Here is a 16,697-nt window from a genome sequence, read left to right as displayed (position 1 = left end):
GTTCTACTCAGATGTCTGATTGTGACCGCTCTTCCAAAGGGTCAGAACCTTGTTGTCAAGGAAACTCCGATGCCTCGAATTCTTGTTAAACAGCATTTTAACCTCTATTACAGGCAAATTTCAAAACAAAAAATCTTACAATGACATGTGAAATACATTGTGGATTTTACATGCTTGTAAAGATACAAAAATACAAAGATTTTTACAGAAATTCTAAAAGCTGGACTTGCTCTTTACTTCGGGTGACATAGAAATATTAAGATAAAGGTGCAATCAAAGAAAACAGCTTAAACAAGTTAAACCATGAAACACATTCTGTGCCTAAGCAAACAGCTATATCCTGGTCATTAGGTTGTTGTTAAACAGCCTCTGTAATGTTTTCCACCCTTTAAACAAACTACAGCTTCCATGTAAAAGTCATGTGTTTGCTCCATCGTCTTCATAGAGATTAAATAAATATGAGGAAAAAAGTCACACCTCCCTGCTGTCAAACAGCACAACACGCCAAAAGTAACTGCAATGCTATACGGCTGCCTTCATTTAATTTCATTTCAAGTTATTAAACACAGCAAGCTTGACCAATTACATCAGAAGGGCAACTCCCCACCTTAGCTATAAAAGGTTTTTTTTTTTTTTCCTTTTTTCCCCCGTTGCTTTCCATCCAAGGGGTTCAAGTAAAATATGAAAGACTTTTTGCAGGTGGAAGTTGAACATGGCTCCACCCAGCTGGCTGAGAGATGCAAATTAAGAAAGAAAAGGCCAACCTGTCAGGTGTCAGGTTAAAGAATCCACAAGGGAGGAGTTGTTACATAAACCAGATGAAGGATAGACTGATACCGGGATGAGACGTAGAGAGAAGGTCACATGCAGAGAAACTCCGATGACAAGCTTTGTGCTGAGGAATCTCAGGACCTCAAGATGCCCATAGCAGACCTCCTAGGGGTGCAGCTAGACATGCAGATGCTAGGGAAACTGACCCTATCAGTGGCCACTGTGCTGTTTGTGTCCTGGGTGTACCGTTTCTACAGCTCCCGGGGTCGTGCTGCTCAAACGGGTCCACCGAGTGGATCTGCTGGCCAGGCTTCCCAACCGAGCAACTGTGCCACATCGCCGGGCTTGTGCAGGAGCCGCCTGGCAGAGGTACAGCCACAGAGTAAAGCCGCACCTGAAGGTATAAGTGAGAACAAGCTACCAGGAGAGCATGATTCATCACCTGAGAATACACAAGGGGAGGTTCTGTTGCACAAGCGACCAAGTACAAAGAATGTGATACAGACAGAACGTCTTACAGAATACCTAGGCCTCCATGCAAAGCTAGAAATGGAGAACAATGACGTATGTCAAGATTCCGCTGTGGAGGAGCTGACACTCTCCAAAGAAACAAATTTGGAACAGCAAGAGCAGAAGGCTTTGATTGAGGAGGCGGCTGAAGAAGGGATTGATAACTGTGAAATTGGATTTACTCTTTCGTCTCATGCAACCGATTGCATTCTGTTGTCACCTGACTGCAGTCAGCAAAGCCCAACAGAACGGCCCAGGTCACCGTGTTTGCTGAGGAAGTTGGAACCTAGCACTGAAGTGAGTCGAGAACTCAGGCAGGACTTAGGCTTCTCCAGTTTCCAGTCCAAAGCAGCAGTGATAGTGGAAGACGGAGACCTTCTGCTAGAGTGTCCTGGGGACAGGCTTGTGGAGGTTCGAGGGAAGATCTATGACTACTTTGTGGAATCCTCATCAGAGTCGATTTCAGCCAGCGAAAGGATCCCCAGTCCAAGACCCTACAGAGTGACCCATGACAGCAGGGATTCGCAGAACTTGCAGCTGACACAGGTGAGCAGAAATGGGAGTAGGAGCAGTAGTGGCAATGAGTCTGCCTCAGCTTCAAGCCCTTTTACTTCACCTCTCATCATACAGGACTTGGTGTTCCCATCTGACTCCCACGAGGATTTTTCACCCCCCACAAACAGAAGTCCTTCTCCTCTTAGCAAACCAGGGCTCCTTCGGAAGGACAGTTACATGCATATCACAGAAAATGATGACCTTCAGATTCCTTTCTGGAGCCCAGGAACCTCAACACCTGCGAATGGTACGTCCTGGTCTAGAACCTCTTCATCAGAGAATGCGTTCTCCAACCAGGCAAATTGCATCACAGAGTCCAGACTTCCAAGTGAATCAGCAGAGCCCAGTTTAGAAACAGTTGCTGGAATAAAGTTTTTGCAAATGCCTCTGGAAGGAATTGGTATCTCTGAGCTGGAAAGTCTCAAGGGAAAACTAGATTTGGGCAACTGTATGCAAGCACTTAGTCTGGCCAGGAAGTACAGGCATGCCACACTTGAGGAAGCTTCTCTTAAAGTCATGTCAGACAACTACCTTCAGGTACTCAGAGATCCAGAGCTGTATGGGAAGCTGAGAGCTGGTGACAGGGCTCACATCCAGAAGCTACGAATGAGGGGCAAGCAATACCTACTTGTGGCTGATATTGATCCCCAAGACTGGGCAAGGACTCGATCTCAGACGTCCAATTCGGATTCTTCCCAGACATCTAGTAGGCTGTACTATTACAATGACTACAAGGATACCTGGCACACGCTGAGCAAACTCCCTAGAGAGGTTGTTTCCAAAGGCTGTGCTATGTGCACAATGGACAATTACCTCTTTGTAGCCATAGGCTGTGAGGGTAGTGATAGAGATATCAAACCATCCAGGAGAGTGTTCTGCTACAATCCAATGACATCCATCTGGAAGGAAATCTGCCCAATGAACGAAGCTCGACCTCAGTGCAAGCTGGTGGCCCTGCAAGGCTATATCTATGCAATTGGGGGTGAGTGCCTGAGCACAGTGGAGCGATATGACCCACGGGTAGACCAGTGGGCCTTTGTAGCACCACTACCCAATGACACTTTTGCAGTGGCTCATCGAGCCACTGCATGCCAGGGAGAACTTTTCGTACTCGGGGGTACTCTGAGGTACGTACTGTTGCGCTACAGCCCCTTGACCAACACGTGGCGGCAGAGCCTCATCGTGGGCAGCAAGGAGAGGACCACAGATATGGTATCCGTAAGAAACTTCCTGTACCGCTTCGACATCAGCCCTTCACTGGGTTTATCTGTTTACCGCTACCACACCGTGGCTCGACTGTGGTACGAGTGCTGTTCCAGGCGTCTCCCAGACTGTCTTGCCTTCCAGTGTACCACCCTGGACAATATCATCTACTGCATCAACCGGCAGTTCAACATGAGGTTTCTGGCTGATGACGTTTCACCACAGTTTGTGGCAGAAGATCTGAACATTCTCTCAGTGGCAAAAGGCATGCTGTTTCCTTTTGTCCTTGCACTTCCTGACAAGGACACTCTTCAGACCAGAGTGTAAGTAGTGGAAGTTCACTGAATTGTAATACAAGATGTGCAGTGCAAGGGTGAAGATGCAAAGACTGTTTTTTAATTTTAGTCTGAACACGCTGATGTCTCCGAATACAGAAATTATTCGCCACCAGTGAATGTTTCCAAAAAATGCCTAGCTCTTCTAGTTTCTTCCAACAGTGGAGCTAAAATCCTGAGGACTTCATAAATTCTAAGTGACTATGACTTTATCACAGGTAATTCAGTGACATGTTTTGTAGACAAGGTTTGAATAATGTGATAATCAAAGATGGTACCTATTTTGCGCAGATAGGGTACAAGAGAATTATTAACTTTGAACTTGCAAATTTAGCAAGATGCAAATATTTGTGGCTTGTATGGCTTATAGTAGTATGTGGTTTATGGGTTCAGTAAACAAAGCATGTTGCCGTTTATAATTTCCCCTTTCTCTATTGCACTGAACATTTAACTCACATTTCTTAACATTTGCTTTTTATAGCATTTCTTTTGTTTCAGTGATTTGTTTGTACTTTCTTACCAAAGGCAAGCAGAGTCAACAAATAAACACCAAAATATGTAATCTTGTAGGTAGAGTACAATGCTCCATTAATTTCTGAAAAAGTATTTTGTGTGACTATTATTGCTCCAGTTTTAAATCTGAAAGGATAAGTACATGTATTTGTTTTATTCTAGTAAAACATTTATGTTAGTTTCAAATTCATTGCATTGAGGACAGTTCTTTTTTTCAATATTATTTGATGGTAAAAATCCCAATTTAGCTGCAGTCAGAAGTAATGCATATAAATTTATAGTTTTTTTTGGTTATTCTATATTATTTTTATTTTGTATGCTAAATATGTAATTTGTTAAGTTTTTGCTGAAGAAATGGCTGAAGAAAGCTGTAAATGTTACATTTGACTATATGTGATGTATTTGTAACAAATGATAACATTTCAATCCAGTTGATATCTTGGATTCCAATGAATACACAAATCTGTAAACTGAGTGCTTATAGGTGTACAAATGAAATGCAGAATAGCTTGCTTTTTTAATTGCACAAACAAGGGTTTCAGAGAAAATATAAATGAACAGTGCAAGAAGAGTGTTGTCTTGGAACTTTTGTACCATGACTGTACTGCCACCTGATGGCTCCTGGAAGATGTATTAATGACCTCAACATGTGCACTGATGCACCCATGCAGTGTTGCAGGAGAACACAAACACATGTGTACAGACATTCATGAATGCAGTTTAGATGCTGAAATGATTATGAGGACACATGCGGGTGTTCGGTTGCATGGGGAAGCAGCAGGAGGAGGGAGAGACAGATGACTGACCATCAAACAGAAGGATCATTTTTCCCAGCAATTAAACACTTTGAATCCCTGTAATTAAACACCTAATGGAAAGGGAGCCACACCAGTGCCCTCAGACTTCTCCTGAAAGCCCTCAAAACTCCATGAATGCTTAAGTAGGCAGCTGAACAGCAGTGACAGCAAGACAGCATTGTCCACAACTTCGTGTTGCACCTTTATTGTCTTACATTTGGGTAAAAATAAAGGCATGGGGGTTCCAGCTCCTCTTTCTCTTCCTCAAAGGGAACTTCTGGGGCATCATGAGGAATTCCAGGTGGATGCTATTTAATACCCAGTTCGGTCAATTTCCTAATAATATACTGCTTCATTTACATCTTGCTGTCATAGCAGCACATCAGCCTCCTGTAGTGGTACACTTTCCTCAGGGGTTCTTGGAAACCATGGGCTACATGAAGGAAGAACAGTGCACCTACACTGCAGGGATGGGGGATGGGGGGGCAGCCCAGGTGGTCCATCACACGCTGACAGACACAGGCGGCACTATGGTCCCAGTCTCTGCTCTCATTCACATTGCGGGCGGTGGACTACTGGAGCATCCCTGCAGACCTTTGGCTGACTGACAGGTGTTGGCAGGGGGTGCCACAGTGGGTATGAAGCACGGTATGTGGTCAGCGCAGGCACGTCGCTTCTTCGCTTTGGCCATGGGGGGCACCACGACGCCGTCGGCCTGAAGGTCATCGGAGGGGCTGAGGAGACAAGAGCATGGACTGGCTGGGTTTGCCAGAGGCGCTTGCACACACACGTGCGCAGCAACTCAGCGTCGCTGTGACAGATGTCCGAGCTGCAGGAGTGGGCGGCTCAATCACGCATTCGGCTTTTATCAAAGGCAGCTTGTTAGCTTTTGTTTTCCGACATGCATTCTTTTGTTGTCCCTGGATTCAAAACACAACTAAGATCGTGTTTAGTGAATGACAGACAATGAGAGGATCTTCAGTTCATTACCAGAGGAACAAACACCTCACACTTCCATCGAATCACCATTAAATCACTGCTTTTCTCTGAGCTAAAAAAGAACAGGAAGAGTCATCGAGCCTGAAAAGTGTGCAGTCACGGAGCCCATTTCTCCTGTACTCCGCAGTCACTTCACGGGCACGCAACAGGTAGCGTCTCCGTGGCTGCGCACTCTCACGTACTCAGAGCAGGGCGCTCCCGTTTCTCGGGCTGGATGGGGTACCACGACTGCAGGGTGGGCAGGGTGCCGCAGGTCTGCCGCCCGTACGTCTCACCATAGACACTGACCAGGTAGTGAGAGTGAGGAGCACCGTGATGGCCCAGGAGCAGCTTGCCAGGCAGGCCCTGCAGGGTACATACACTCTCAGGCGGCTTGTGCTTTGTATGCTTACGCATATATTCACAGCCTTAGGGTTGGCTGTGCTGCAGCGTGGGTGAGGACCTGCACTTGTAACCTGAATGAATCCTAATGGCATATCCTTAAGTCAAATAAAAATGTCTTTTAGGTGACTTTCTCCGATAAAATGTTAAAAAGTAAATGTTAAAATTGTATCGGACCAGCAGGCAGTGTCGTGCTGCCTCTGGATTTACAAGTCCTACACTGAATAGCCATTTCCTCCTGTAGTACCCTTGAGCAAGATACTTTCATTGATTTGTTCCAGAAGAAACCTCCCCGCTGCCAAACTGGGTAAATTATTCTACGTGTCATTGGAAAGAAGATTTAGGTAAATATATATACACTAGGGGGTGCGGTGGCACAGTGGGTTGGACCACAGTCCTGCTCTCTAGTGGGTCTGGGGTTCGAGTCCCGCTTGGGGTGCCTTGTGACAGACTGGTGTCCCATCCTGGGTGTGTCCCCTCCCCCTCCGGCCTTACGCCCTGTGTTGCCGGATAGGCTCCGGTTCCCTGTGACCCTGTATGGGACAAGCGGTTCTGCAAATGTGTGTGTGTATATACACTAAGCACACAACTGTCATATGTTAATATTTCTCAGAACTGTTCAAAATTCTAATTAAATGTCAAAAAATCAGCTCCCTCAAATCAGCAATGTTGATATTTACTCATGAGCTATCCAGTCAATCGACTGGCACCTGTTTTTCACAGTTGTACCAAAAGTGTCTTTTAAGACAGGTGGCTGGCATCAGTACCGATGGTCCAAGATACAGTCTCTGCTGCCCTGGGTGGGAGCCACACTCAGGCTAGAAGATATACTGTGAATTTCCTCAACTGCACCACATTCTGAGGAGCAGACTGTTTGATTCTGGAACGTTTGTCCCCATGACAGCTCTTCGTCCCCCATTGACTGACTCCGGGGAGGTGTCTGTGTTTTACGCAGTGGAGTGTGGGACAAGACAACGCTATAGCATTAGCACTTAGCATGACAGGTCCACGCTTCTTGGAGAAGAAGGGTGTCCCACCTCCGCTCGACGCAGCGAGGCTCTTTGCACGATGACGTTGGGCTGGTGGTCTTTGTGTGGACGGTAGTCCTGCCGATGAATGCTCCTGGGTGCCCCGCACTCCCGGCTGAACTGTTAGTAACAAAGGGACAGTGATGCTGGGCAGACTGGGGGAAATGGCAGCCGGAGGCCTCACAAAGCCACGGCCTTCAACCGGGACTATGTTGCAAAAAAGCAGTCATACAAAACGTCTTTTTTTTACATCAGCTTGTCCTTCGGGGTTAAAACAATGTCATTGATATGTCGTGCTCTTCAAAATTTAAAATTTCCTCAGTGTTTGTGGACTGTTTGCAGTTTCTGTGTGTATAAATTTCCCACTGTGAAATTGTTTTCTACAATGAATATTTTAATATGATGTTCATGGAATATGCAACTGCATGGCACCATTGCTATAGTTCTGGAAAAGCTGACGAAGACTGCAAATACACTCCTGAAAACAAGTCATATTAAATGTTTTGCAATGGAATCACTGAACAAAGCATATTAAAATTTACAAACAAAACCTCTCCTTTGGTAACCAAATAATTATTTTGTTAATGCATATAACCAAGAATGTGGGAATTTTCAAAGCATTGCATGGAGAACCAACAATATATTTTTTTAGACTAGTTTTTATTTAAGTTCCAAAGAGCATGTTCGTTGACAAGGAGTTAATACACCTCCATCTTTTCATTGTCATGTATCATTGACTGATCAGTGATATCAAGCATAAACAACCGCTCCAGACCACATGAGAATAACTAATCAATTACATTGAATATGCAAAGGACACATTTCAGAAAGCCGGACTTTCTGAAAAGGGAAAGAAGAGGGGAAAAGTTCAATGGTCTCAGGTGGTCATTGAATATGTAGAATGAAAGCGGAACAGCAGTTTAAAATTATTTCCTCACTGTCAGATACACTGTGCATGAAAACTAAGAATAAAATAAAAGTTATATTTTATTATGTCACTAAAGAGTGAGGAAGATTTATAGGCATACCTGAAGTCTGTCTTCCACCCAGTTACCAATGAGAACTTTATTACTGTACTTTTGCTCTATCCTCCATCCAGGTTTCATACATTTATCATATTTCTTGTCTGCTTTCCCAGTGCTGTGTCCCACTAGGTTGGGCATTTCTGACCCTTGCTACGTGTTGGTAATGCTGAATTTTCTACGGTTGTGTGCTGCAGCTCTGTTGCCATTGAGACACACACTGTGGGGGAGGGGTTGGCACATGGGTCTGTTTCGTTGCCATGAGCACAACAAACATTCGATACTTGCGGAGGAAGTTCAATTGACATTTGCATTTATTCATTTAGTAAACGCTTTTCTCCAAAGTGACGTACGTCTCAGCTGAAGGTAATACCACCAGCACATACTGAAACCCAGAAGAGCAAACATAAACATTCTAGATAGATACTACTGTGCTCCTTCTTATGCTTCGTACAGTGTTATCGAGGAATATAACACAGTCAGTTCCACCGTAATGGAACACTTTTGTTCCTATGGAGTGTCGTGTTACACCAGGTCACATAATGAAAATAGCGCTTTTGCTGGGGGAAACGGTTGTGGTGCAGCCTTCTGAAACTCATGGCATACTCAGAACTAAGTTTGAAGAGAAAGCACGTGATAATAATGATAAAAGCAGTTTAGACAGTTTGATTTCTTTTAAATCTTTTTATAATATCCATCTTCTCCTGTAGAGTACTGACAATGTGCCTTTATTTCAGTGTCCTCTGGGGGCGCCAGAACACACCTCTACAGTCATCACTTTGGCCAAACATGTTTAACTGTAATATAGTAGGTAGAAATTAAGCACCGGATGCAAAATACACATTGTGCTACTTTGATGGTTATTTACAAACAGGAAGAGTTCTTGTTAGCAAAATTTTATCCAAACCATATCTGAAAGCTGTGGAATAGGTGGTATCATAGTGGTTAGCGCTACCGCCTTTGGCTCTAAAGGTTACAGGTTTGATTCTCACTGTCAGCTGTCGTACCCTTATGCAAGGTACTTACCCTAAGTTGCTCTTGCAAAATCACACAGCTGGGTAAATAATTGTAAGCACCTTGATACTGCAACCAAGAAAAAGAGTTGTTGAGTTAGTTAACTGTTTTCTGCATCATATGTCTGTTGGTGCAATGCACTTTTGTTCACTCTGAGTTGTGTGTCGCTTTGGAAAAAAGCATCTGCTAAATGAATACATGTAAAACCCACCTCGCAGCAGAACTGATTACTAGTCTGAAGTAATATTAATGACTGGTAATATATCCAGAACAAATCACTATAAATCACTGTCTTTCTTGCAGCACAATTACAGCCTGGGAGCCTTTTAATTTGTACACTCACCCCTCATTATCCGGTTTCCCAATTTCTGGTTTTTCTTATTATCTAGTCTGAGATTTCCAGTACCGATTCTTGTTAATTGGTCCAGATTAATGTTATATGGTATGTTGCATTCGTTCCGAACTGCAACACTTGGTCCAGCAGGACAAGCTGAAACCAGTGTTAAAAGCTGGTGCAAGCTGTGTGAGAGTGACTGTTAAACCAGCTGTATTTTGGGAATGTTAGACTAACTGTGTACTCAGTCACCCACCCACCATGTAAAAACATTTTTTGGACATTTGCGTGGTTTGATAAAACTTTGCTGACACACACATTACTCAAAAGTGAATTAGAACAAGCTGTAACTTTCCAGATAAAAATAATGGAATAATATTTTCATCTTCTGGCCTTCCAGTGATGGACTGGTGCCCTGTTCAGGGATAGGCTCCAGATCACTGCAACCCTGCTCAGGACAAGCAGTTATTGAACTTGAATGGATGGGCTATCTGGTCTTTCAGTACTGATTGGCTTTAAGAAATGAATTAGGACAGGTTAACAGGAGAGAAGTGTATGTATGTGGGCAATTTGTTTTTCCAGCTTTTTTTGAAAACTGACAACCTCCATGCCAAGAGAGAAGACTTCCTGTTAGCTCTGTTAGGAAAATAACTGAGTTATTTGAGTGTGTTAGTGTTTAGGTATAATTAAAACCCCAGTATACCCCAATCTGCCAGAAGAAGGAACATTAAAATGGCAGAAATTCCACATCAAAGCATGTGTCAACCTGCTTGATTCCTGGAACTTGCCCCCTTCCCATTTAAAGTGTCTTCACATAGTCCACAATGCTGTTCATGACCCCCCTGGAGCTTGGGAAGGTCAACCAGCCCACGTTGAAGAAATTGATGATTCCGTGGAACCCATCAGGGACATGGTGCCAGGAGACATCCACACCGAGATCCAACAGTCGTTTGCGGAACAGGAGCCCGTCATCTCTTAGCACGTCGTACTCACAGGTGAGGATAAAGGTGGGTGGTGTGCGACGCAGTGCATCATCTTCTGCCAGCAACGGGGAGACAAAGGGTTCCAAACCCACACAAGTGAGGTGATACACCTCTCCGTCGTGGGAGGATGGCTCTGGATCCGTAACATTCCGGCTTGGCTCCCTAAACTCAGGTGGGAGGTTATCTGGAGAGAGCCAACGCCTATAAAGCACCTTCAGGTCTGCAGGGACGTGGGCCCCCTCCAGCAAAGCCTTGCACAGGGACGCGTCCCCATTGAGGTACTGAAGGAAATAGAATGCCACGCGGGGCCGGAACACAATGGGCACGGCGTGGTTCTGCAGGTACGAAGGCAGGTTGAAGTCAGCCATCTGCAGAGCCGGATAGATGAGAATCTGCGCGCACGGCAGAGGCAGGTGGCCTCGACCCCCCTGCACTAGTCGCAGGCACAGGGCTGCTGCAAGGTTCCCACCGGCGCTGTCCCCACCCACAGCCACCCGGTGCGGATTTACTCCAAATTCGGCCTCAGCCACAGACAAAAAGTGGCAGGTGGCAGCCTCACAGTCGTCCAGCTGGGCAGGGTATCGGTGCTCGGGAGCAAGCCGGTAGCTACACACAAAAATATCAACTCAATGTGATGTCGGCCTGTTTTTAATCATAACAGGTGTTATGAAAAAAAGCTGAATTTTAAATTTGTCTACCAAGCCTGCCATGTGGTATTGCAAGCTGATTGACTGAAAAAAAAAAAAATGCTGTGAAGAATACACTACTTACATAAGGTCCATGTGAACTAACTAAAGCTGCTCTAATAGTCGTAGGACTTCACAGCAATTAAGCTTGCTGTGCACTCTATAGTGGGCAAATGTGGGACCCTTTTTTACGGGAAGGACTTACCCAACCGAGACAACAACGGTTTCTGATTCTTTGGCAATGTATCTGCACATTTCATCTGACGTGCCTGTAGGATAGGAGTTACACGTTGAGTAAATATACGACAGCTTGCAGCAAACCCAACTTTTCCTTCGAGAGCAGGCATGTCCGACAAAACGAGTCTCTCACCAATGCTTCCCATTACCCAGCCTCCACCGTGGAAGTACACTAGGCCTCTTCTCCTACCAGTGGAGGGTGCTGTAGGCTCGTATGTGCGAACAGGCACATCTCCAAACATGAGGTCTTTGATTCGTAACCCAGGGGGAGCTGGCCTTTTACGTACCATGAACCAGCTTATTACCACCCGGGTGAACACGACCTGATGGCAGAGACCCAGTCGTTCCAAAATCCGGCCCTGTTGAGACAGGGGAAATTGAGTTAAGGCTCTTTGCAAGGCCTTTGCAGAAGTAAATGAAGAGAAACTCAGGTTCTCAAGAGGCGGAAGGCAAAGGTGCAGAAGAAGGAGACACGGTCCTGATTCCCAACCTCGGTATTCAACAAAACAAAACCCTATCACTGCAAATGGCAAGCAGCACTAGTGCTTCCACTACCTGAGCTTTGGGTTAGGGCCTAGGTTTGAAACTGGCTCAGTCTGTGTGGAATTTTCAAGTTTTCCCCACGTTGATGTTAGCTTTCTTCTGGTGCTCTGGTGTCCTCCTGCAGTCAAAGACATCTGTTTCAGTTGTGTGAGATTGTCCTGCGAAGGACGGCCATCTCATCCTGGAACTGAATCTGGACTAGTTACCCAGGTTGGATAACCTGATTCAGAAATTTGATGGAATTCAGTTTTTTCTCTCTCTCTGAGCAACCAACTCCAGAAATGAAGCTGTGACTTTGCTTGTTTTGTCCCAGTTCTAGGTAGACTGTTGCTTTCTCTCTTTGTTCCTCACACATAGACACACACAGAGCTACTTTTCATGATCTTTAGTACACTTTATTATAATAAATGATTCCTAACCTATACCAAGAGACATTAAAATGAAGTCTATCAAACAAATTCTCTCTATATATAGTACATTTACATATTTAGCAGATGCTTTTGTCCAAATCAACTTCCAATGAATTCTGTAGTGTTATCAGCCCACACACCTTATTCACCATGGTGACTTACACTGCTAGATACACTACTTACAATGGGTCATTCATCCATACATGAGTGGAACACACACTCTCTGTCACTCACACACTGTGGGTGAACCTGAACAGCATGTCATTGGACTGTGGAGGAAACCAGAGCACCCAGAGGAAACCCACACAGACATGGGGAGAACATGCAAACTCCATGCAGATTGAGCAGGGATCAAACCCACATTCTCTTGCACCACCCAGGTGCTGTGAGACAGCAGCACTACATGCAGTGCCACCATGCCACTGTCTTTAAGGGTGTAGGGGCAGCTGGTAGTGTAGTGGTTAGAGCTTCTCCCCATATATATATACATTTTATATGCATATATAAACTCTATAGTATGTATTGGTTTATGGAAAATTAAAAATATAATAGCAACAGGGTAAAAAGTTCATCAAGTGGAAAGAAACTAGGTTTACTTAAGAATCACATGTCTGCAGCTATGTCTCTTTCTCTTAATGTAATGCACAAATTTATATTTTTGCTGAGATGTTCCTCGCTTTGGAGAAAAGCGTCTGCTAAATGGACAAATGTGAATGTAAAAATGAATGTAAAAAATTGCCCTTGGTAGTGTTGCCTGTGAGTTGAACAGAACAGAGCCTGTACTGTGCATGTAAACAGCACTGTTCTTTGTGCAGAGGTAATCATTGACTACCTTTAATGGATTAAAAAAATGCCTGCTGGACTTTGTAGAGCTTACAGAAGTGTGAAAAGATCAGAGCGGCCTAGGGTGTGTGTTAAGTAAATGCCTTTGTGCTTATCTTTTAAGTCAAACCTATAGGGGACAAAGGAAGGGCAAATCTTTACACACAGCACCCAGCAAAGTTTCTTGCATTTTCCTTTTTCCAATGAAAAATCATACAGAATCTGTAACAAGCAATGCATAAACACTCATGCACTTTACACACTTGTGGCACTAGTACTCACGATGACTGCTGCACCGACCATCACCATGTGGACTACGTGCAGTTTTCCCCGATTTTTCACTGCCGGAGGGATTTCGGAGTTCGTGAACTCGGCGTAAATAAGTCCATTTAACAACAAGAGAAAGGCTGCAAAAATAGCAGCAAAACCTATTATAAGAATTGCAACACCAATGTCCATTTTGTCCTCGGCACGATGTGTTGTGTACAAAACCCAAATAGAGCTGTTGTGTAACCCCCCCTCCCAAAGATTCATGTTACACAGTACTCTGCATTCAGCCTCCTTTGACTGACGTGTGTGTGAACCATTCGGCGAGAATTACTACGACCCAGTGGTGTAGCCAAGAGGGAGTGTCTCCCAGTCCTCACACCACCTTAATGACCCCCCCAGTCTTTGTATAGAACTCAACTAATTTCTATTGCTAATATTTTAGGTCCAGACAGATATGTGACAAGCTGTTTTGCCCCTAGTTGAGTCCTTACAACCATAAAAAGTACAAAAAGAGCTCGGATTGAAAAGAATTACAAATAATACCCTGAGCGTAATGTTCTGTATAAATAAAAAAGTTAAATTCTCACTTCTGTGTTTAAGGGTGTAAGGGCAGGTGATAGTGTAGTGGTTAGAGCCCCTCCCTTTCAACCCAAAGGTTGCAGGGTTGAATCCCACATCCAGCTGTACTACCCTTCAGCATGATACTTACCCTCTAATTATAAATAATTGTAATGTGAATGTTTATTTGTATCTCAAAAAAAAAATTAAGAAGATGATTAGGAATCGGCGATATTCTGGTAACGTTTTATGCAGCAACTCGTGTGATGAATGTTGGTGCATATGGTGAAGGAAACTAACTGTACTTAAAAATCACATCTGCAACTGTCTCTTCCTCCTAATGTAATGAACACTGTATTTTCTATGAGAAGTGCATCGCCTTGGAAAGAAACATCTGCTAAATGAATGAAAGTAAATATAAATGTAATCACTCTACCCAGTGCTATAAATGGGTAAATAACTGAAGGTACATTATCAGTGCAAGGAAAGCATCAGCTAAATGAACAAATGCTCATGCAAATACTTTGCTTTAGAGCCATCTGAACTTTTACTAATGATCTGTAGATGGCAGTGACAGCTTAAACAAAACACCCTGACTCTTCGGTGCTGGTGCTGTACGTTACAACAGCATGAATCCATATATATTTTGTTACTGTAATATGCAGCACATGATTTCCATCAAAATGAAATACTGTGCGTCTTTGATTATTGAAAACTGTGCAGTTTCGATTATCAAAACTGTCAAAATGCCTTACTTTCTTCGGATTTGTCTTGTTGAACTGAAATTCACCAAAACTATTGAGCACATAGTCTTACCCTGTTTTTTTTATTTTTTTTTTTTTCTTATGAAGGGTAAATGAGTATTTGATTGCATCGCAAAATCTCCATTTACAGGCTTCCGCCCTCTGAAACGTGGTACATTGCACCTGCCATACAGCAACATTTATTCACGGTTAAGTGGCGGCAGTTCCTCTCCGATGGCTTTCAAACTCTGCTGTGCACCTGATGGCTCCACAAAACCATCATTGTGGAAATGTTTTTATAGCCACCCTCTCTTTTCCGGATGTTTCTTCGACACTTCGGCAGTTATAAGCATCATCTCTGCACCTGCCTGTCGAAGTATTTGTTCAGTTTGGTCCCTTTAGATAGATTGACCGTGACCCTCAATTTCAGGCATGAAATGGAAGGTCTGATCAATTTGCCGTGTGTGTCGATGTTCATAATTCCATCCACATATTATTTTTATTCTTCAAGTGTAGAGGAGTCATTTTACGTGGAGGTTAATTTTTCTAGTGGTGAAAGATATTGTCGATTCACACACACAGCTGCCTTTGTCTCAGTTTCTGTGTCTTAATTAAGCCGTTGGAATCCCCACATAGTGCTCACATCTTGGAGAACCTGGGTGAAGCACGTGATAAGGCAGCAGATACCTGGAACAGCAAATCATTGTTTCCACACCTCAGTTCTGGGATTGGGGCACTAAGATGAATTGAGAATCATAGAGAATATTGGTCTTCGTAGCTCAGGTAGCCGGTTGAGGTGTTTGGTTGTTCACCGAGCTTGGCATTTAGGTTGCAAGCTCGGCGAACAACCAAACACCTCAACTCAGATGAATCCTTCCTGAAACAATGGTTGGAACTTCAACCTTAAGGAGAGACACACATTTATCCAATGTTTTTCTCCAAAGTGACTTACAGTCCAGTCTTTACCCATTTATACAGCTGGGTAATTTCACTGAAGCACTTTAGGGTAAGTACCTTACTCAAGGGTACTACAGCAGGAGGTGGGATTTAAACCTACAGCCTTCCGGTCTAAAGGCAGCAGTTCTAACTACTACACTACCAGTTGACCTGTAGAATGATAAGTTAATCAATTTCATGTTTGTAGGGTGGAACATTTCCTTGTACAGTCAAAGATTATTATTGACAATCCACAGGAAAACTGAGATAGTGTGATAAAAGTGTGATAAACCCCTTTAATCTGAGATGGAAATCTGGAGGGCACTGCACTGAACTGTCTGAACGTGCATTACAATTTACGGAATTTTGGATTTAAGACTTCACTGTGTGGATGTGTGGATGTATTTGGACACAGGTTTAACTGTCACTTGATGGCATAAGACACAGCATGTTTATAATATAGATATTTTTGTGTACTCATGCACCAGGTTAAAGCACATGTCATGTTATTTGATTTACACCATGGGACCAGAATTTTAATGGATATGACTTTTTTGAGCAAAATTCATCTTAAGCACCTTCTCCAAGATTGCATCCACAGGGCTCTTCCTAGGACTTGAACCAATACCCTTTCAACAGGCCAGGTACAGCTGTGCCTTGTCACACGTCTTCTCACGATTGGTTATAAAGACCATCTCAAGGTCAAACAGCACCGTCCTCATCTGTCTTCTTTGTTCTTAAAAAGAGACGTTTTCTCACTGAGTGTAAATGACATATAAACTCTTATGAGCCTTTGTGTTTGTGGAGCATCAGATCCAGCAGTCTTAACAGGAGTGTATTCAGTAAAAGGGGTCAAGAAAACTGCTCTTCACACCGTGGTAATAAGCAGTTCCATTACTGGGGGTACCAAAAATAATCATCAGCAGTTACTAGTGCAGCTATACCCACACAGGGGAGGGAGGATTGCTTGAACACAGCGTGGGGGGTGGGGGAGCACACTAGGGTATGGCAGGTACTTTGCAGGGGAGCTACAGTGGGGAAATGATC

At 43.8% G+C, this 16,697-nt stretch overlaps 3 protein-coding genes across 4 annotated transcripts; 1 reads left to right on the top strand and 2 right to left on the bottom strand.

The window, feature by feature from the left end:
* Positions 1 to 800: 800 nt before the first annotated feature.
* Positions 801 to 3,819, top strand: klhdc7a (kelch domain containing 7A). Its single transcript, XM_018725498.2, has 2 exons — positions 801 to 1,827; positions 1,912 to 3,819. The coding sequence occupies exons 1-2, from the start codon at positions 865 to 867 to the stop codon at positions 3,364 to 3,366; spliced, it is 2,418 nt and encodes an 805-aa protein (XP_018581014.2). The 5' UTR covers positions 801 to 864; the 3' UTR covers positions 3,367 to 3,819.
* Positions 3,820 to 4,927: 1,108 nt separating this feature from the next.
* On the bottom strand, positions 4,928 to 9,099 carry cfap107 (cilia and flagella associated protein 107). Its single transcript, XM_018725384.2, has 4 exons — positions 8,121 to 9,099; positions 7,102 to 7,212; positions 5,862 to 6,028; positions 4,928 to 5,513 (listed from the first exon to the last, which is right to left on the bottom strand). The coding sequence occupies exons 1-4, from the start codon at positions 8,253 to 8,255 to the stop codon at positions 5,234 to 5,236; spliced, it is 693 nt and encodes a 230-aa protein (XP_018580900.1). The 5' UTR covers positions 8,256 to 9,099; the 3' UTR covers positions 4,928 to 5,233.
* A 56-nt stretch (positions 9,100 to 9,155) lies between these two features.
* Positions 9,156 to 16,443, bottom strand: aadacl4 (arylacetamide deacetylase-like 4). Of its 2 annotated transcripts, XM_018725985.2 has the most exons (5): positions 16,229 to 16,443; positions 13,426 to 13,550; positions 11,502 to 11,727; positions 11,337 to 11,400; positions 9,156 to 11,051 (listed from the first exon to the last, which is right to left on the bottom strand). In XM_018725985.2, exons 2-5 carry the CDS (start codon positions 13,450 to 13,452, stop codon positions 10,262 to 10,264), a joined length of 1,107 nt encoding a protein of 368 aa, XP_018581501.1. In that variant the 5' UTR covers positions 13,453 to 13,550; positions 16,229 to 16,443; the 3' UTR covers positions 9,156 to 10,261. The 2 variants fall into 2 exon arrangements, with proteins under 2 accessions (XP_018581501.1, XP_018581500.1); XM_018725984.2 differs by lacking the exon at positions 16,229 to 16,443 and having other exon boundaries at positions 13,426 to 13,669.
* Positions 16,444 to 16,697: the final 254 nt, after the last annotated feature.

This window comes from Scleropages formosus, chromosome 22 (genome assembly GCF_900964775.1).
Source record: "Scleropages formosus chromosome 22, fSclFor1.1, whole genome shotgun sequence".
NCBI lineage: Eukaryota > Metazoa > Chordata > Actinopteri > Osteoglossiformes > Osteoglossidae > Scleropages > Scleropages formosus.
The sequence above is the reverse complement of the archived record's forward strand: the minus strand, read 5'-3'. Positions and strand labels throughout refer to the sequence as shown.